Consider the following 21,586-nt stretch of genomic DNA (forward strand, 5'->3'; position numbering starts at 1 on the left):
CTGCAAATTCCCTCCTGAACACTTCTCCCTATTTCTTTTTGCAAAAAAATACTTCTCCCTAGTTTGAAGTATCCATCATGAGGAAAACTATTTTGCCTTAAGGGAGCTTGGTCTCCTCCATGGTGGCACTTGCAAACCTTTAACATCCAAAGATTTCTAACATTACTACATGATCACTTTGTTGTAGTAGGCACACAATGGAGGTCAAACCCACAAGGGCTGAAAAAGAGGGGGGGAAAAGGGGGGGGGGGGAGGTGTGGCGGCTTTTGGGGTCACTCTTCATAGACCCAAATATCATATGCAAGCAAGAATGTATTAAAAATGCCCCTATTGTTGAATTTTTACATTTTCTAAAGCCCATACAGCACGTGCAAGCAAACATGTATTAAAAGTACCCCTATTCTTGCAATTTCCCCATGTAATTGATTAACCCTTGCTTGCATGTACACATTTTTCAATAGAGACACCTCCATAAATCTTATGTATGTAATGGCATGTAAGTATAAGAAAAATACACCTCCGTGCACTAATGTACTATGTTACATGTTTATGAGTGACCCACTCGAGGTCAAAATCAACAATGGGCTAAAGAGAATAAAAAAGAGCTAAGATCCAAGGTGGTTTCCACAAGGCCCACACTATCACAAACAACTTGTATGGAAGAGAGCCAACTAAGGATCTCTCTCTCTCTCTCAAGTGAACTATGATAGGCAACACATTGTAAATAGAAAATTGACAAGATTAGCTATACCACAAATTCGAAACATAGAAACCATGTACCAACGAATCAAGGAGACTAGGGAAAAACAGGAAAGAGAGTGACGCAGCATGGGGTCCAATCTACCCCCTCTAAATGGTGGCTCTTGCTTCCCATCTAGAGTATTTATAATTTTGTAATCCAAAAAGAAAAGAGCCAAAAACCGTACATCTACAAATATCCCTTGTCCACAATTGGAGGATTTCTCAACATAGCTCCACAAGCTCAAAATATCCAAGCTTAATATGCCCTCATCCACAATTGATGAATTGAACTATTCATTTTTGCAACATTGGCACATGGACTTTGTCAACCATTCAGCACTTCAATCAATCCAAATCATCTTCACCATCTCCATTCCTCGTTAGCCAACTTCATATGTACTCAAGTCACCAATTGCTTTGGTTACAACAACCAATTAAGCAATCATCACACCACCTAATCCCAACACAATTACGTTTGATATACAAACATCAAAATGCATAGCGATCCAGTTGCAACAACACCAGTAACACTAGCGACCTTAGTATTAACATGGAATCACCCATAATACAAACCATCTAGCTTGGCAAAACAGATGTCCAGTTAGGCATTCCTCACTAAATTGCACAAAGCTTCCACTAGGATCCCCGCCACATCTGGTGGGCTCCTCTTGAATACTTTGCCAAAGTCAACATGACTATAATATCAAATGATATCCCTATCAAGTGATGCAAGAAATATAATGTCCATAGCGCGCACGCACACACACACACACACAGAGGAGGAAGGAGTCGCTAGCCATTACTAGTTAGCTATTATAAGATGTGCACATTTACTAGTATTTAGAATAAACATCACACAAAATAAAATGAACTCTAGCAGTGGGTTGCCGTAAGTCCATAATTACTATTCATACATGACCTAGTCCCTTAGGGCTCCCTATAAGTCCTAACTACTACCCCATGTATACAACATATGCACACACATATTTATATCGTGTAGAGCATAACAATGACAATTTGAAATTTTCAAACATCTCGGAAGGTAGGGCTTTCTTGCAATGTCCATAGCCTGATCCTTGGTGGAGAAAAAATGAACTGGCTTAATACTCATCTACCAATCATTCACAAGAATATAAGAATGCTCACTTCTACCCTTGCTGCTTTGAGCTCTCATGCCCCTTTATCAATCGCACTTGGCCATGTTAATGGAAGAAAAGGGGTTTACCAAGAGTACCTCTCCCTTGGCAAAAGCGTGCCCCCTCTAAGTAGCTTTCTCCTTAGGTCCCATACTCCTCACCTTGTAGGGACAATTTTTGCTCCTCCTTTGGCTATGTCTCTTTGTTAGCTATGACATGATGAATGTCAATAAACTAAAATTTTGAGGATAATTATTGTGACGCACATATATATAGCTTATTTTTCTTGAAAATATACATGGTTCGATAGTTTGGAGAACTCTTTAGTCCACAAAGTATGGATTCTTGATAGAGTGCCTTTTCTTAAATATAGGAGATATTAGGAGTACAGTACACTCATCTTGAGTTTTGGAGACCAAGTTTGGTTCAATTTATCCTTGTGTCATGATGGTAGTGAATAAAAGAGTAGAACATCATCTTGTATCTCCAAGTAAATGCTTGTAATATGGTGACCTTGTTGTGAGAGATCCTCTTTCTAGATAAATAGACTAATGAATTCATCACATGATGTGTCTCTAGCAAGTATTGTTATGTGGAGGCCTTTAAATAAGGGGAGTAATCTCTGGGGCCCTTTCCAAAATTATGTGTCCCCCACTTTAAAGCTATTATCCACTTATCTCTCATCTCAACTTGGAAAACTACGACTTGAGATTGAGATCGGTTGTATTGCCTTCACAAATTAATTGAACGTTGGATGCTTTGGCAAATGCATCAATCGCATATTTTTTACTCATGCTATGAATATGTTGATTGCCTTGATTGGAATTCATATTATCACGTTCATCATTCTCTTCTTGTGATGGTGAAGCGATAGAAGTTATTGCTAAAGTAGAGAGAGGTCCATATTTTTGGGCAAGTTTCTTGGCTTCATCTCATTGTTTTTGTAAGGGCACTTGGAATAGAACCCATTACGTAAGGCATTATATAAATGAGAGAGAGAGAGAGAGAGAGAGAGAGAGAGAGAGAGAGAGAGAGAGAGAGAGAGAAGGGGGGGGAGGACAAGGAAGTGCAATAGGGGGAGAGGTACCATACACATATGAGTACATGGTCAAGGCATTATGTAACTAAATTTTGGGGGACACCATCCCCCACAAGGAGTCCCAAGAGGAAAGTACATGCAAGTGTGCATGTACATCTATGTGCGTGCGTGCGTGTATGTGTGTTGGGGAAGGGGGTTCAAGGAGCCGGTCATCAAAACAAGCTATTGCATTTGATGTCTTGTAAATCTATTGCAGCTCTATTTGCAAGTATTCTTTTTAGCAGTCTACTGACTATTGTCTTGCTCAGCCGCAATAAAGGGTAGTGGAAGCGGCATGTTTGCTCATCATTTCTCTTGCAAGTTTGAGTGTTTTGTGTTTGAATGTCATTGCTGGAAAAGTCTAGGATGCTTTGTTATTGTTACCTCAACGTTGGCTATGTTGTAGCCAATCATATTCCTTATTGAAAGGAGCAAGTGCTCATGAAGGCTACCTCAGTTTTGGACCTCTATTGTAGAGGAGGGTTTTCATGTTCGTTAAGAGTGCTTGAGTTGAGTGGTTATAATAGTGTGCACATGTCGTTGGGAGCTTGGGGACGACAAGCTATTGGATCACATTTCCCCTTCCACAGTCCCAGATTTATTCACAAATTAGGTTCAATGGGTTTGCAAGTGCTTCTTGAGTCTTTGACGAGTCACTTCATGTTATCTCATTTTTTGTTAACTTTATGGTTATCTAGTTTACCTGACCTCTCTAGATGTTCATTTCGTCTCTCTCCCATCATGAAATTGTATCTAACATAAATACAAAGTACTCTTTTTGCTCCCAAAAAGAAAAGAACAAGCAATTAGAACATCCTACATCCTTTGTGATGATTGAGTTGATAGATAAGCACAAAAGCTTGGCTCAAGCCACACACATGTTTTTACATGAGCTAAGGCTCTTATATTCTAGGTTGAAGTTGACGAAGCTTGCGTTATGTGCTTGAAAGTAGTTCCAAAGTGACTATGCCTTTATACTAATACTACCCTCCGTAAAATTTTCTTGAAAACAAAATACCAATAAATACAACACAAATTACATTTAAAAACCATCAGTGAAAGAGAAATATATGATTTCAAAATAATATACAATTTTTATATAATAATTTTTTTAAAAGTCACTCCTACAAAGCAACCAAACCACTACTTAGATTTGCTCCAAAAAACTATCGCTTACCTATCACTATCCAACCAAAAAAAAGAAGACAATTGTCATAGGTCATAACTACTTGTTATCAAGTTAGGATGGAACACGAAGGTGAGGAACAATAAAGCTTTAAAATAAGGGTTGAAAAAAAAGCATATTCGGATAGACTATTATGCATGTCTAGCTATCGATTGACAGCATGGTTTATCTAGTGCCCTTATAATAGTCATAACATTTTCATGTGGAAGTATCGCAATATTACAAATATTAACCAAGAAACAAAATGTAATTGTAAATATAGTGACAAGATTGTACATAAGCATATTTTCTTCAAACACTTGAAAACACAATCAAAGTATCATAATATCACAAATATTGACCAAGAAACAAAATACGATTGTAAATATAGCGATAGGATTTGAAAAATGGAAAATGAGACAATAGGTGGTAACTCCATTGTGAGGTAGTAGAGAATCTCCATTTTCTAGATGTAACATCAAGTACATACAACCATTTAAGCACAGTAAACAATCACCAAAGATGCACATGAAAGGAAAAGCCATTGCCTTGGCAAACCCCAAAAAGAGATTCAATGGTACAGAGATCCAACGTAATTCAAGTAAAAAATAACCAACATCTCTCTATTGGATGTTGTCCACATTTTATTAAGCTATTATCTCTTTTCTTGTGAACTAAGTAGTAATGGATTACGGCATTTCTTTTTGCTGCATAGCTTGCCACCATTTTTAGATGCTATGGTTCAAATATTTTAATGTAAAGGTATGCAATTATTGAGGAGTACTCTAAATTCAGCTTGATGGTTCAAGTAGAGAGGTCTACTTGGACTGATACTCGTCTCAAAGAAATGGTTGTTGTCTATGGCTGTATGCTCAATATATATAATTTGCAAAAAAATTGTGTGTTCTGTTTGGGGCATGAATCAAATCGTTGTACATATGAAATTTCATTAAGAGCATAAATGGGGTGACTGATTGATGTGATTGGAACTATGTAAATCAAGAATTGGCAACACAGACTGGTAACTGAATCCATAAGTAAACCAAAATTATCCTTGACCACCATGCCTTTATTTATGCAACACTCAAGCTGTACATTGTCTAAAAGGAGGCATACTTTCACATTGACACCAAGGTGACATCTAATTTCTTCAAAGGACGGAAGGGCAGTCCTTCAAAGCTCTTTGCATAGAATAAACTCTCAGGCACTCAAAAAGGCTACTTTCAAAGGCTAATTAGTCCACTTCGCTGGCCTCAGGGTCAACCAGAGCTCAAATGTGGACAATGCTGACTTCTTTAAAAAAACAATCAAGCACCTGTCTTTATTATACTTTTTGCAGAATACAGTCTGCAGGATAACAAAAACTTTACTTCCAGGTAAATAAATATATACATGTATATGAATCTCTCCTTCTCAACCAGTCTATACTTTGCATGATTTCCAAGGCTAAAGCATCACTGCCTCAAATAGGTCAAGAAACAAAGATCCCTGCTTCCTTGAGATTCAACACTCTGAGAAGATCTACTCATCATCTAAGGAGAAACACTTGCACTTTACAAGAGAGGTACTACCAGTAAAACATATACAAATAGATGGAAACCTCTGTTTGAGGAACTCATACGAATTTTCTCTCCTTCACACACACACAATGAACTGAAATGAGATTTAGGCACCCACTTATGTTCAATGAGTGCCTTTCTGAACAGGTATGCAAACCAGGGAAGGCATTGCACACGGCCTGCACTGCTGGAGCTGACAAATATGTACACATACCAAGGTTTAAAGAGATTAGACCATATCCCTCTTGTTCATTGAAGAGAGACTCGAAATAATCACGACTAGTCACAGTATTGCCATCAATATTGCTGCTGCAGCTACTGCTGCTGCTGCTATTAGTGCTGCTGCTACTACAGCTTCCGGTACTACTCCTGGTTACAGCAATATGAGTCGCAACATTCAAAGTGTTGCGTATGCTGTCCCTCTTCAGGATGGCCTTACAATTTCTGTACTTGCTACTATTTGCCAATGCATACATTGCAGTATCCGTGATATTTACACAGCTGTAAAGACCCAAGACTCTCAAATGATGGCACTTGTCAGCCAAGGCAATCACACTCTGATCTGAAAAAACAAGGTCAAGAAATTCAATTAAAACCAGGCATACAACCAGTCCTGGACCATCCACAATTTTCTCTCTTTAAAAATCAAGAAAGATTACCTGTAATTAATAAGCAACCACACAAGTCAACAATCCTGAGTTCTGAGCACCACAAAGCTAACCCAGTCAGTCCTACATCCGTGATCCTGTCGCACCAGCCCAGATTTAGGGACTGCAGGGCAATACAGTTTCGTGCCAGAGCCTGCATTGACAAAATACCTGTATCAAGGTCTTGCCTGATGATAAATGCAAAAGGCAAGGAAGAGCCATACTGGCATACGACTTACCAGAAGAGCTTGGTCAGACCCTGCATCACTACAGCCACAAAGATTGAGATGCATGAGATTGCTGCAATTCTCAGACAGAACAGTGAGCCCAAACTCTGAAGTTCCAACACAGCCACTTAAGTTCAATTTCTCAAGCATCCGACATCCACGAGCCAATGCAAAAAGCGAAGCATCTGTAATCAAGGTGCCATTTGAAAGGTCCAAGGCCCGAAGGTCATGACAATGATTCGCAAGTGCTTGAACTGCTTGGTCATTCAAATAGAGTCGATTGTTGAACCGCAAGTTACAAACCTGCAGCCGAGTGAACTTTGGGGCCACTGACTGCACCAGCTTACTTGTATTCCGCTTACCCCTATTATCATCCAATTCATTAAATGGTAAGTAAATAACATTTTTTGTAACATGCAACGGTAATCTGATCGTGTAATTCACAGCAAGACCTTCTTTAAACCTTTAGCAAGGAATGAGCGTTGTTTACCATAGAGAGAGAAGGGAGATGAGGGTAGAGAGAGAGTAGAGTCGACAACCGATTGGGTCCCTGTACCCACTGAGGGCCCCCTCCCCCAATCAAGGGAGAATTTGCTTTACACTTGGAGAACTGAGAGATACAAAGAACACTCTTAAGAGAGCACGGAACGCACTTCTGAAGAGCTCACTGTGCACACGTATAGCAGACCCAAAGACCTAAGAGGCAACGCTGACCAATACCGAGACCTTGATGCTGTCCACACTGACGATGTAGGATGCTTCTGCAAGGCAAGGGAGACGCTTGTGCTGTCTACCGGAAATGCAGGGTTACTGCGTGAGTGAGAGAGTGATAGCTGAGAGTAATAGATGCTAAGAGAGAGCTGAGATATGACTGAGAAACTAGAGCTAAGAAGTAGGCTGTGTAGCCTATAAAGAAAACTGAGAAAAGCTGAGGAGACAATGTCCAAACCTCTCTCTGTTTGCTGGTCCAAATGTCCGACTGTTGTGCTGCGTGGACACCTTCAGATCAGGCTGAACTGATGGCCAAGGGACTGAGGCTAGAGCAGGGCCAGAACTGAGGATCTCAAGGGCTGCACAAGGAGGCTGGAGTGGAGCTTGTAGGAGAGCTGAAGGCAGGAGCACTGAATGAGGAAAGAGGGCAGCCAAGGGGCCCTTTTATAGGGCTGGACTGAGCCAACCCAATCTGTAAACAGCCGACTGAGTCGGTCTGTTTTACAGACTGGTTGGCCTACAACCAGCCTATAAAAAGCCCTCCCTGGCTCATTTGCCAAGGGAGTTTTTGGGCAGCCTTTGCAGGCTGCCTTCCCTGCTTACCTGTCCAGCCTTTGGGGACCCTAAAGGGACTCCTAACCTAGGCTAAGACCTAAACTATAAGATGGAGAAACTTAACCTACTGTTCTCCAATGGGTACTAGTGAACAAGAACGAACTTACTGACTTGACCTAAGGCTGAGAGACTCACCTACGTAGCTTGTGCCTGATTGTCCCTGGACAAGGGCTCACAAAGGGGTCACATCATACGACAAAATCTCCTGGGAACTATAATGCACTTGTCGATGTAGCCAGTGTGTCACCTTGCACCCAAGTGCAGGGGTGCATGTGACATTCCCTCCTTAACTTGGCGGTAGGTTCATTGCTTCCAAGTAGTCCACCAATATCTGGGGAAACTCCTGGAAAAAATCTTCGTCTAACCACACTTCTTCATGGGTACCTCGATCATGCAACTTGGTGTAAAACTCACGGATCCTGCGTCCTGACCCATGCTTGAATTTATGAAGAAAGATCTGTTCTGGCTGCAAAACTTCGGCTTCATCAAGAACTTTAGGTTGTTGCTCGTCAGAAATCTCTGAAAGAGAAGGTCCAAAATATGGCTTCAACCAAGCTACATGGAACATGTTGTGCATAGTCCAACTGTCTGGTAGGCGTAACTTCATTGAGACATCGTTGATCTTTTGAATAATAGGGAATGGTCCAAAGCTCCTGAAGGACAGCTTAGGGCATCGCTTGCCCACCTACTTCAATCGTTGCTTGATAATGCGTAAATACACCCATTGACCCTCTTTATACTGGACATCTCGTCTGGATTTATTAGCTTGGCGTGTATACGATGCTTGAGCTTTGGCAATGCGGCTTTTCACGAACTCCGTAATCTCTGCCATGGATTCAGTGGTTTTGTTGGCTTCAAGAGATGGAGACACCCATTGACCCTCTTTATACTGGACATCTCGTCTGGATTTATTAGCTTGGCGTGTATACAATGCTTGAGCTTTGGCGATGCGGCTTTTCACGAACTCCGTAATCTCTGCCATGGATTCGGTGGTTTTGTTGGCTTCAAGAGATGGAGACACCATCCGGGTGAGGAGTGAGGTAAATCGCCGTCCAAACGCCGCTTCATAAGGTGTGCGACCAATACTCGAAGAATAGGTATCGTTTAGAATGGCCTGCACAAGCGGAAGAAACTACTCTCACTTTTCCTGAGCATCATGACAATATGATTTCAAAATATCAAATGCCATACCATTGTACTTTTCCGTCTCGCCGTTCAATTGCGGATGGAAAGCGCTGGACATCTATAGCTTAGTACCAAAATTATCAAACAAGGCTCACCAAAAGTTAGACGTAAACTTGGAGTCCCTGTCGGATGTGATGGTCTTTGGTAACCCTCCGATGGGATACCAATACTTGATAAACAAACGAGCTACATCTTTAGCGCTGGCCGTTTGTTTGCAGGGAATGAGCATACAATATTTACTAAAGCGACAAACAATAGTAAGACATTGAGTATTACGCGTACCTACGGATGCTGGAAGTGGCTCCACGAAATCCATACATATGTCCTGGAAAGGACCGTCAGGGATTGACAATGGCATAAGTAAGCCTGCCGCTTTCTTGTGGGAAGCCTTGACCTTCTGGCATATTTGACAATTCTGCACATACCCGTATACGTCCTTCCGCATCTTTGGCCAATAGAAATAGCGCTCTAACTTCTCCAAAGTCCCGTTGATACCTCTGTGACCACTGGTAAGGGCATCACGGGCATCATGAAGAAGCAACTGCGGTTTGTCTTTGAGTACACATAACCTTTTCTTATAGAAAAGCCAACCGTCCTCTAATGAGTAATGGCCTGGAGCAAGCGTCGTAGCTAACTAGAACTGCGTGCCAAACTCTGTTGACTCTGCGTACTGTGCCTTCATGCTATCAAGATCATTTCCTTTAATTTCGAGCACAGTGGCCTACTCAATGGTTTGGATGGAACCTTCTCGATCATTCCCCCATGGATCATCCCAAGAGGCAATCTTCATAACTGGTGCTGTCGTGGCCAACCATTGCAAGTCGTGGAAGGCCTGCAAAGCTTTGCCTGTGACTTGAACTTTTTGTCTGCGTGTCTTTACCCCCTTGAGTAAATCTGTAAGAGGGACTGCGTATGTTGAGAAACCCTCCGCTCGATCCACATCTGGGAAGCGCAGGCGTCATCACAATCCGGTGGCCGCATGGGGGACTGAGCCCCCAAGATGTGATTGACATGCATTGAGATCGTGGGCACTTCCGTTGAGCTACGGGTGGTGGCAGAAGACGCCATGCTGAGCAGCAGCACCACCAGGACGTGCAGAAACCCGAAGGAGGAGTGGAATTGTAGGAGGAGAAACATGGTGATGATAGTCGTCGGTGTGCTGCTGGGCGTTTGTCAATCTGCTTGCTGGTAATCAAAGACGCTAGCAATGTCACCATAGGGGCAATTTTACAGCAAGAGAATAGGCTCGTGGCATACTACAGCAGAAAGCTTAATGATGCCGAAAAGAACTATTCAGTGTATGATAGAGAGCTTCTCGGTGTCATTCAGGCATTAAAACATTGAAAGCCTTTCCTAAACGGACGGACTTTCACGGTGAAGACAGATCACCAAGCCCTTTCACGGTGAAGACAGATCACCAAGCCCTTAGTGGCTTCAGACAATGCCTAGTACGCAATGGATTAACCTCAAGAGTGGCTACCATCAAGTCCGGAATTTTAAAGCTGACATCCCAAAGACAACTTTTCGAACTGAGCGAGCTTATTACGAGTTCGTCGTCATGCCCTTTGGTCTTAAGAATGCAGCACCAACATTCAACAAGATGATGTCCTGGGTATTCGCAGAGTATATTAGGAAGTGCCTGTTCATCTTTCTCGATGATATCCTTATCTTTTCCACGACAACCGAGCAGCATCTTAAGGATGTGCGATGTGCCCTACAGTTATTACGTGATAACCAGCTATATCTCAACGCAAAGAAAAGTGAATTCGGATTGTTGGAAATTCAGTATTTAGGCTACATCATTAGTGCTCAAGGGATTCGATTAGACCCTGAGAAGATCCAAGCCATCACAAGTTGGGTTATCCCCACGATGGCCCAGGAGATCAGATCCTTTGTGCGTTTGTGTCAAGCATACAGCTCACACATGCAGAACACCCCCATCGTGACCCGTCCGTAAGGTATGTAATCGTCCAAGCTGGCTTTGCTAGGCTGGGGTCTTGCTGCTGGAGGTGCCTCTTTGAAAAAAATCTTGCACCATTGAGTCTTCCAAGATGTACTCGATGCGGGGCATAGGAAACTTGTTGCTTACCGTAAGCTTGTTGAGTGCTCTGTACTCGACACATAGTCGTGCGGACTTATCCTTCTTTGCCACAAATAGAATGGGTGCAGCAAAAGGCGAAGAAGAAGGTCTAATAAACCCTGCGCGCACTAATTGAGATGTGTTCTAACTCCCCCTCCATAGACATTGAAAGTGGGAACTTACTTGGAGGTGTCGAGTCCGGAAGTAGATCAATGCGATGGTCTTCCAATCCGTTGGGAGGCAGCTGGGGTGGCAGATCGTCCCGGAGCATGATATTTTTGAACTCTTAGAGTAGATCCACCATTGCCTGCCCCATCGGAGGAGCGGCTTGAACTGCAATGATTTGGCATTGGACATAGACAAGTGCACACATGGCACCCTTGCGGGCGGCGCGACCTGCTTGAATATGAGAGATTAATGAAATCCCTAGTATGCTCCGATCACCGCGTATCACGGCGGGCTTAGGTAAACCTTCCACAATCGTGAAGGTGTCCTGCCGCCAGTCAGGCGTCGGAACATGCTCACAGAACCACTGAATCCTGAGGATCATGTCACACCCCATCAAAGGAGTCAATATAAAATCCCGCGTAAACATGGCCTTCTGAACTGAAAAAGTGAACTAGATGGTCTTATGCATGATGTGTGTGCGCAAGCCGGGCATAAACCCGTCCACTGCAAGCTCGTGAGGCACCAAGGTACACCCCACTGTCTTGACAAGCTGAGGGGAAATGGCATCTTCTGAACTCCCCATATCGAACAGGATAATAAACTGATGCCCGTTAGCTGTGCCGTACGCTCGAATGAGCGCCTTCTTTTGATCTGAGAAGGCAGCAAAATGGAACATGTTTTAAGCAATTTACGACTTTTGCATCTTGGGAAATCCAGTATTGTGCGAGTTTACACATAGTTCGAAGTGAACAATGCTGTAGCAGTTCCCCATACGATAATTTCAGCAAAGCCACATTAGGATTTTTCACTTTTTTGCACATATTTGAGTAAGGGATAGGCCTTTTCTTCGCAAACAGCATGCCCTATGTTTAAAAAAAGTTCAATGGCACTATCAATTATCTAGTCATCATTGCTCTTGATTGGCCAGGAAGATAATGGACGCCACAACTCCTCCATGATGTCAAGAAAGTAGAGATGTCTGCAGTAAATTAGCTTTGAAAGGTGAGATGGCATCCTAATTATTCCCACTTAGGAGCATGTCATCAACATAGAAAGGAGCACAAGTAGAACACCATGATCCTCTTTAACATAGTGGGTGCTCTCAGTTGGACTGTTTCTAAATTTTTGGCTGACCTAGGCATGTATCTTTTCATACCAAGCTCATGTATCTTTTCATACCAAGCTTTGGGAGCTTGTTTGAGACCATAAAGCGCTTTTCTCAGCTTACACACCTTGGTTTTCAGACGAGACAAATAAGCTGATTCACAAAAACTTCTTCCTACAAATCCCCATTTAAGAAGGCTGTTTTTATATCAAACTGATGCACATTCCATCTGTGCTGGGCAGCCAATGCAGATACACATCTGATGGTGGACAGCCGAAAGAAGGAGCAGAAGTCTCTACAAAATGTATGCCCTTCTATTGAGCATAGCCTTTAGCCACACGTCTGGCCTTCTACTTGTCATTGGTACCATCAGACTTTCCCTTGAGTTTGTATACCGCCAATGGGCTCCTTGCAATGTGGCAGATCCACTAGATCCCATGTGCCATTTTTATAAAATTGCATTCATTTCCAATTGCATGGCTTCTTGCCAATGTTCATCTTCTCGAGTTTCTTCAAATGAAACTGGTCCATTTGTACATAGATAGTGCTCATACAGGCCACTGCTGCATGGTCTCTAGCATTTCTTGCACCATCCCATGTTCTATTGGGTAGACGAGCTGAGAATATGGAACTGTTCTAGCTTGTGCATGGCTGCTCTCTCTTCATGTACTGCTTCCTCCACTTCATGGCTACTATGGGAGTAGACCTTCAAACATATCTTGTGGGTTACTTGTTATCTGTGTACTGAATTAGCAAGTGGCCGAGGCGAATTCTCTACCAAAAAAACATCTATGCTGTCAAAGATCCTCTGCTTACATGGATCAAAGAGACGGCACCCCTTACTGCCACTATTGTAACCCCAAATATGCATTTGATAGTCTTGTCATCTAATTTGCCAAGGCTAAAATAATCCTGAGATAGTCAACCTGGTCAAAATAAAATATTTTCTCTCTACTTCTAGAAATAAATATAACTTTGTGACATCCCCTCGTCTTTATTTAGTTGTCCCCAATTGAAAGGCTTCTTTACACATTTGCAGGACCTGTGGGTATTCTAAGAAATAATCTTCATCTAGTGCCGAATAAATCTTAGACTTAACAAGATACCTGCGAAAAACTTTGCCTTTGGGACCTCTCTTTTTCGTGTGATAGACAATCCGCTTTAGTCGAGGCATCTCCTCAAACTCATCCACCTCTAGTGGTTCTTCTAGAATCAGTTCAGTTGGCTCAAGCCCTTTGTACTTTTTCAAAAGACTCACATGGAATGCATCATGAATCTTCCGATGCTCGGGTAGATCAAGCCTATAAGCTACCTCCTTTATCTCCCTTGTGATCTGAAACTTTCCATAATACCTGGTGAATAGCTTTGGATACACATATTCCTTACCCTTCATCTTTCGGTGCCTAGTCCTTTCAAACTTGAGGAGCACCCAGTCACCAATCTGAAGGTCTAGCTGCCGCCGATGTTTATCTACAACTTTCTTACTTGAGATCTTGCAATTGCTTTCTTGACCTGTTCAAGGGCTATTTCCAGATCTCACACATATTGATCAGCAGCAAAAATTTCATCTTTTGTCCTTAGGATGGGTGGAAGAATTACCTTACCATAGACTACTACGAAATGTGCCTTTCCTGTGGAGTTGTGGATGGTGTCGTCATTTGCAAACTCCACCAGAGGAAGATATCTTTCCCACTCAGCCCTCTGGTCAGGCACATAACATTTCAGCAAACCCGAACAATGGAATTAGCTATTTCACTTTGCCAATCAAATTGGGAATGAAATGAAGAAGAAAGTCAAGCTTGGTTCCCTTATTATCAAATAAAGCTCTCCAGAAAAGACTCATCATTCTGGGATCTCAATCACTGACTATGGACTTAGGCATATTGTGCCAAAAACAGTTTAGCCATATGATCAGCCTCAATGGTCTTCCGTACAAGTATGAAATGAGCTTGCTTACCGAATTCATCAATGATCATTCAAATTCTATCATTACCCTGTCTCGACCTCAAAAGATAAAAAATCAAAACCATGGCTATGTTCTCTCAAGGTGTGTGAGGCACAGGAAGAGGAGGTGTCTTATGCCAGTCATATTTCACCTTTTGATCACCTTTTGACAAACAAGGCATTCGGAAACAAATTGATGAATATCTTTGTGCATACCTGGCCAGAAGAAATACCTCTCTAGACCCTGTGTAGTGGAAGTGATCCCTCTATGACCTAGGTGCATAAGGTGGCACATGACACTTTTTCATAGTTTTCAGCCTTAGATTTCTAGAAACACGCAAGCAATCATTTTTCATAAGATAGCCATATTTCAAAGAATAATGGCAGGTTGGTTCACCCAGTTGCAATCTTTGCATAATTTTTCCAAAATTTGGATCTTGTGCATACTGTGCCTGCATCTGTTTTATGTCCTCGTGATAAGCTTTAGTAACATTATTCACCTAAGGCCTCCGAGATAGGGCATATGCCACTCTGTTCTGCACGCCTGGTGTATGAACAATTTGAAAGTGGAACATGGACAAGAAATTATATGCTTCTTGGAAAGCTTGCTCTGGGCCAAGAAATACTTAAGACAAGTGAGGCTCCCAGACAACCCCTAAGAGGAGAAGGAGATAGGCCATGCCATGATGTAGATTTTGAAAGTTGGGGAGACTGAGCCATAGAATGGGTGGGCCCTTTGGACACCCAATGCCATTCAACACAGCAGTGCAGAGCTTCAAATATAGGCATTGAGACATAGGCAGGCCCTCTATGAGCGAGAGAAATCACTCATGAGACGGTGTTGGCTCTATAGAAAGACTTCAGGGGTAGGAAAGCCAACGATCGATAGCAAAAACTGGATAGCAGATGGCATGCCAGTTTTCCCTAACCATGGGCCCTAGATCAGCAGGGACCCACAGTAGGACCCACCTCTAACAGTCAAGAGATGAGGATCCACTCTGCAGGAGGTTTTGGTTTCCTTTATAGATAGCTTTTCCACTTAGAAGTGACCACCCCATTAAAAATCAATTGCTCAATGAGCATGGATTTTCTTGATCATAAATGAAGAAAGATATGACTCCATTCTTCTGGTCATCAACCTCTAAACCAACATGCAATCTCCCTGCTGTTTTTTTTCTGCTACCTTCCTTTACTCTCTCTCTCTCTCTCTTTCTTTAGCTCTCTCTTTCACTCTCTCACTCTACACAGTACTAGGGCCCAAGACAACAGTCCAGCTGGACCCCCCCGAAGAATTTTATTACTTGAGAGAAGAAGGAATACATAGTTCAGCGTAGAGCTGTGTCTTACAAATTCAAACGTGAATTCATTTTACAAGAGCTTCAAGCTCATTCCAAAATGGCAACATGCCACTCGTCTAAAAACTAGACTAAGCCCTATTACATGCCTCTAAGGGCAATTTCTGAGATCTTCATAGCACTTGGTCACGCGGGTGGCCTCCGAAAATACTTGCTACGCTCCAAATTGCTTGGGTCTTTAGCCCCTCATAGTTACCTACAACAATTAATTAAAGCGCACCACCATGGCACCCATTAATTGTTAGCGCTTTGCATGCAAATAAGAAACTGTGGACTAATCCTAATCACAGGTGGGCGTCCCCACTGAACAAACATGTGAACAAAACATAGAACACAATTCTTGGTCGACCGAAGTCAACCCTCTTGGTCGTAATTAAGGAGCTTTGACCAATGGTGGTGGTGTTAAGCCAGGCAATCTCCAATTCTCCAGGACAAGATAAACAGGTACAAACACCACTGGTGCCTCTCCAAATCCTGTCAAAGAAACCCCGAATCGGAGGCAAAAACCACAACCAAAGAAATGTCAAAAGCCCCGGTTCAGAGGATAAACCAAATAAAAAAATTATTTAAAAAAATGTTTTTTTTCTGGTCTGACCAGATCTGGCCGACCAGATTGACCTGGTCGGTCAAATCTGGCCAGGTCGGTCAACCTGTTGGTTGACCGACTTAAAGCTCCTTCCTATTTGAAGGGGGGGGGGCTAGGTATTCAAATATAATCTCTCTTCCAGCTCCAGAGGTTCCTGCACACCCTGAGCCACTTCTGCCTCCTGGCTGCCTCCTCTGCTGCCTCAACTTCTGCCTCCTCTGCTGTCCTCTTTTCTGCTCCAGATATGCCCTCTTTTCTGCCCCAGATCTGCCCCTCCTTTCTGCTCAGATCTGTCCTCCTTTCTGCTCCAGATCTGTCCCCTTTTTCAGCTCCAGATCTGCCCTCTTTTCTGCTCCAGAACAGCCTTCCTTTCTGCTTCAGTTCTGCTCTCCTTTCTGCATCAGATCAGCTCCAATTTCTGCTCCAGATCTGCCTTCTTTTAGCTTCAGATTTGTCACAACTTCTGCTCCAAGATCTGCCCTCAACTTCTGCTCCAGATCTACCTCCAACTTCCGCTCCAGATTCTGTTCTTTCTATTCCAAATCTGCAGCAACCCCTGCATCAGTTTGCTGTCTCAGATTTGGTTCAGTTCCAACTTGTGGAGCTAGTGCAGAAGTCCACTACAGTTGTCAGGACTGACGTTTGTTTCCTCCAGAGCTTCTCTCATATCTTCACTTGTACTGAGTTCCGTTTGTGATATATATATCTTCTTCAGCCATTGATTGTCTTCAGTATTGTTTTATTTGTCTCCAAGTATTTTCTTTATAGGTGGCGCCTTAATTATGGCCAAGTCTCTCCAACCAAAGCTGGAGCATCTCTCCAACCGAAGTTGGCACAACTTGGTTAACTGAAGTTAACCCTCTTGGCGCATGCCAAGTCTCGTTGACCGAAGTCAACACTCTCTGACCGTAGTCAGCTCTGTGGTTCTCTGGTTAACCGTAGCTAACCTTCTTGGTAATAAACCAAGTCTCCCCGACCGAAGTCAGTCTTACTTGACCAGAGTCAAGTATCTTTGACCGTAGGAATTCTTTGACCATTAAAAGAACTCTTTGACCATAATTAACACATATGAAAACTCTTTAATTATGATCAGATAAATGGTCAACTGTACTTTGACTAAGGATATTTACATTGTGGTGACACAACATGCAAATGGTTGGTGTTCTATCAGTGGCAAACTAGATTGTGAATTTTGGCTACTTGGATTACCAAGATTCATGGTCTTCAACAAAGATATGAGATGTATGAAATTTGGACTACGATATTTGGTCAAAAAAGAGTTGACCTCATAATGAGAAGTGGGAATAATCTTAAAAAATGGATGATCAAATGGAAACCAAACCCTCAAATGCATGGTTACCGTTGTTGAAGTTGGCCTATGATGGAAAAAATAGTCATCCACAAAAAAAGACTCCATTTTAGCTAAACTACAATGGATATACTCCACAAAGTTGTGTAGCATTAGATTGCATATTCGAGATCCATGTTGTTTTAGCATAGCAAGATCTATAATCCACAAGTCCATGGAGAGGTATGTGGCTAAGAGATTATCTTTTGGGGAATTTCAGAAAGGATCCTCATAGCAGAGTCATTGATCATAGGCCAAATGTGCTAAGTTGTCACCCTAATATTGTGAGCCCTAACGAATTGTCAAGAAGGTAGGCAAGACAGTCAATATATTGGAATTATCATAGGGTTGCAAGGGTTCATCAATATGTCATGTTTCTCGATTACAATGGCCTTACAACTAAGTAATTCACTTATTGAAGGGAGTTTCATACACCTGGATCTATTTAGAGAAATTTTTAGAGATAACATAGAGTCGTTTATTGTAAACTGACAGAGTACATAATTATGAATATGGTGCGGAGTGTGTCCGTAAATTTATACTCACAATGTCCTGGGTTATAATGTTGACCCAATGATCAAAGATTGTTTCTGATAGTCCTTGATGCCAGATGTAAGAGGAGTGAGTGTCCACAAGTTTAAATAACATGGATCCATAAGGACTAAGGAATTGAGCCTAAGGCGTGCGTCACGAGAGGTATGGTGACCTTGTAGGAGCCATGGATGCCAAGTGGTATGAAGTCTATAGAGTACACTTCGTGAGGCACGTGACATCTTTAACTCCCTCATGTTCGCGATTGACAATGTATCTCAGATTCCTCATAAGGTGGGAGAAATGTCAGAAATAGCCAGATCTCATGCACCCATTAGTTCGATCAACAATTTTCTTAACTAGCAGTTACATCAGATATAAAAGCCAGATAATGCCCACAAAAATAGTGATAAAACCAGTGGATCCACACTGCATTTTGATTAGCACAGGTCCCAATCTTCCAAGAACATCTCAGGTCACAATAACTTAAGCCAGTTCAAACAATAGACTTTTGATAGAGACTCTGCAATACCCAGTACACAAGTAGAAAGCAATCCAAACCACTGCATACTCACCGAGAAGCTTGCTTGTTCTGAATTGTAATATTGTGTACAGACAATGCCAATTCTCATGAGTCAAACGGGGACTATGTTTTTGTCCTCAACAACACACATTAATTTCGGGAACACACGTGTGCAAATGTACGCGCACACCCAAAAACTTTAAAAGTATGTTACGAAAGATATTAGTTAACTTACCTTACCAATTAAATAACTACGCTAACAAAGTCCAAGATGTTAGAGTTTAATCCCTGGCAACATTTAATTTGTGGAAATTAAAACCAATTAATGCGATGAACAACTGCTCTCATGACGTTATGAAACTGATTTTTTAAGAATCTGGACGTATGGCACACATAAGTGAACACAAACATTCAAATTACTAGGTGCACACATGTGCATAGGGGCATTAGTAACAGGAATACCATGCAAATGACAGCTCTAAAACGCCAAAGCATATTGCATCTCTCCATCCAGTACAGACACCACATGCCACAACAACTGTCCGATGATCCACCAAAGCTAGAATTCGCACAAGCAACTCCATTGGCAGGTCTTGCCACTTGGACTCCACATTGTTGCTGCTGCTTAGATCTTCATTGAAGGTGCAGTCAAAGATATCTTTTTGAGGATTCGATTTCCATTCGTATTTCAAAGTCCCCGATGTTGAATCTATTTCACTTGCCATTGCCACCCAAAACAAATTAGAAGCTTCCGATGAGTCTTGAGATCTACTTCTGGATTTTACTTTATCTTTCGTACATTGAGACACTCCTAACAAGTCATCGCCAAAGTCGGCCCCAGAGAGCTCCTCCAATTGACCTGCATGCATGGAAAGAGGTTATAAGCAAGTAACAAGCAAAGTAAATAAAAATGCACTATGGTGATACACGAATAACAAAAAACTGTGAGGGGACAAAACATCTAGAATTCCTCTTCTCAGATTCAAGTAAAGGCAACCTACCCAAGCTTCACATAATACTCCAAACTCAACAAGCCCAAGAATTTAAAAACAATATAATGGATGAATCACATCCATCCTTAGGAAAAATAAGTGCAAGTACACGAATACAAGAAATTTCAAGCAATGGATTCCCTTGATGTCTATATCCTGTGAACTAAGATCCCAGCCTCAATAAGCTGGTCCATCACTCGCTCTTCATTTCTTCATTGTACTATTTAAGGCTCTCCTTTCAATAATATACAAGAGACTAAATGAAAATATTTAGCCATGAGCAAAGCAAACTCAACTAAAAATTGACTCCATTTTGTCAAGCTATCATGTCATGGTTATCCTTTCAACAAGATTGCTTAGACTTTGGCACTCGGATGATATCCCTCCAAAAGATTATCTTTTATCCCAACTTTGTGCCACAATTTGACACACAAATCCTCTGTCTCTCTTATATCTTACTGCATGTGTAAACTACTCGGTGCTTTCTATCAATTCAAACAACGGATTTTGCAGAGGCATTTGAATGAGATGATTGCGAGTTGCCAAACACATATACTTGAACTTAAGAGTTTGCAATTAAGCTGGAATTAAGACTTATACAGCTTAAACACAAAGTGACATCATTGGAGAATGCAATATGATTGAGGGGCCAAGACGGGCCCCCCCCCTTATCCAGGCTCACTTTATTCTTGAAAATGGAGATACAAGACCAAGGTGCAATGCACCTTCCAAACTAATGAACCCAGTGAAAACCTAGGACCTAGATACAAGACTCAGGAGCATATGTACAAGGTAGACAACAAAAAGGAGGACTCCAAGCTCAGGTTTCAGCTCTTGGCTTGCCCAATCCACAAGGAAGAAGCCTGCAACAATCACCACTTACATCCAACATTAGAGATAAACACTAGTTTCTAGAAAGATAGTAGAAACAACATGAAATAGTGCTGTAAATGAGATAAACTTGACAATACAGGCTCCCTTCGTGACTTGGCCCTTTTGTAGATGAAGTCCTTGATGCCTCTGAAGCTACCTTGGGTGAGGAGAGTGTGGAAATGGGGCTGGAATGAGAACAGCTTAGAAAAACAGCCTGTAGGCTAGAGAGAGAAAGCTTTTATGGAGTGATAGCTGTAGAGAGAGTGTGCCTATGCTGATCCCAAGGGAGGAGATGTAAGAGAGGAGCTGCTGCTGTTCCAGAGGTGCACAGAAAGGCAGATTTCTGCAAGGGAAATGGGCTGGAACAGTAGAGAGAGAAATTCTGCAGTAGAGAGAGAAAGACTGCAGCAGGAGAGAGAAAGGGGCTGTGGCTGCTCCAGGCTAGGTGAAGGAGAGAGGATGCTGCTGCTGTTCCAGAAGAGCTGAGAGGGGGCAGATTTCTGGAGAGGAGGGGCTGGAACTGTAGAGAGAGAATGTGCTGTTGTAGAGAGAGAAAGTGCTGCTGAGGTGAGAGAATGGCTTGGGGAGAAGCTGGCTGCACCCAAGGAGCTGGAGAGGTTCTGCTGCATCATCTAAAAGGAGGGAGAAGAAAAGTGACGAAATTTTCATGTGTGGAATGAAGGGGAGAGGCCTTCTTTTATAGGCTCAGCCCCCCTCCTAGGCCTAGAGTGGAAGGTGGACACTTGTCCCAGATTTTTTTGGTGGGCTGCAGTCCCAAAGAGGACAGCCCACAACCTGCCCCAAATCTACCAGATTTGGGGCCAAACACTTGGCCTGCATGCCCTGCCACTTGCCATGCATGCTGCCACATGTGTGGGACAGGTGGACTGACCTGCCAGCTCAGATTCCAAGTGGCAGTCTGCCACGTGTCAGCTGCCACGTCACTCCCAAAAACCCTAAAATTTCAAAGTTGTCAGAATTTAATTCTGATCGCACACACGGGTTCCTAACAGCTTA

General features: G+C 42.4%; 1 protein-coding gene across 5 annotated transcripts in view; it reads right to left on the reverse strand.

Moving 5' to 3' along the window:
• Positions 1 to 5,202: 5,202 nt before the first annotated feature.
• The window catches only part of LOC147905703 (F-box protein SKP2B-like), a 31,081-nt gene continuing 14,697 nt past the window's right edge, over positions 5,203 to 21,586 (reverse strand). For 2 of the 5 annotated variants that reach the window (XM_087374213.1, XM_087374204.1), the window contains exons 2-6: positions 19,504 to 19,563; positions 19,167 to 19,421; positions 6,566 to 6,917; positions 6,339 to 6,480; positions 5,205 to 6,241 (exon numbers count right to left, since the gene is read on the reverse strand). In XM_087374213.1, the coding sequence (XP_087230339.1) occupies positions 5,736 to 6,241; positions 6,339 to 6,480; positions 6,566 to 6,917; positions 19,167 to 19,288 (1,122 nt within the window). In that variant the 5' untranslated portion in view covers positions 19,289 to 19,421; positions 19,504 to 19,563 and the 3' untranslated portion in view covers positions 5,205 to 5,735. Of the gene's footprint in view, positions 6,242 to 6,338; positions 6,481 to 6,565; positions 6,918 to 19,166; positions 19,564 to 21,586 lie in introns of all 5 variants that reach the window. The other 3 variants (XM_087374178.1, XM_087374195.1, XM_087374187.1) reach the window with 2 other exon arrangements.

The sequence above is a fragment of the Dipteris shenzhenensis genome, chromosome 1 (assembly GCF_047967505.1).
Source record: "Dipteris shenzhenensis isolate YYH24624 ecotype China chromosome 1, Dip_SZ_1.0, whole genome shotgun sequence".
NCBI classification, from domain to species: Eukaryota; Viridiplantae; Streptophyta; class Polypodiopsida; order Gleicheniales; family Dipteridaceae; genus Dipteris; species Dipteris shenzhenensis.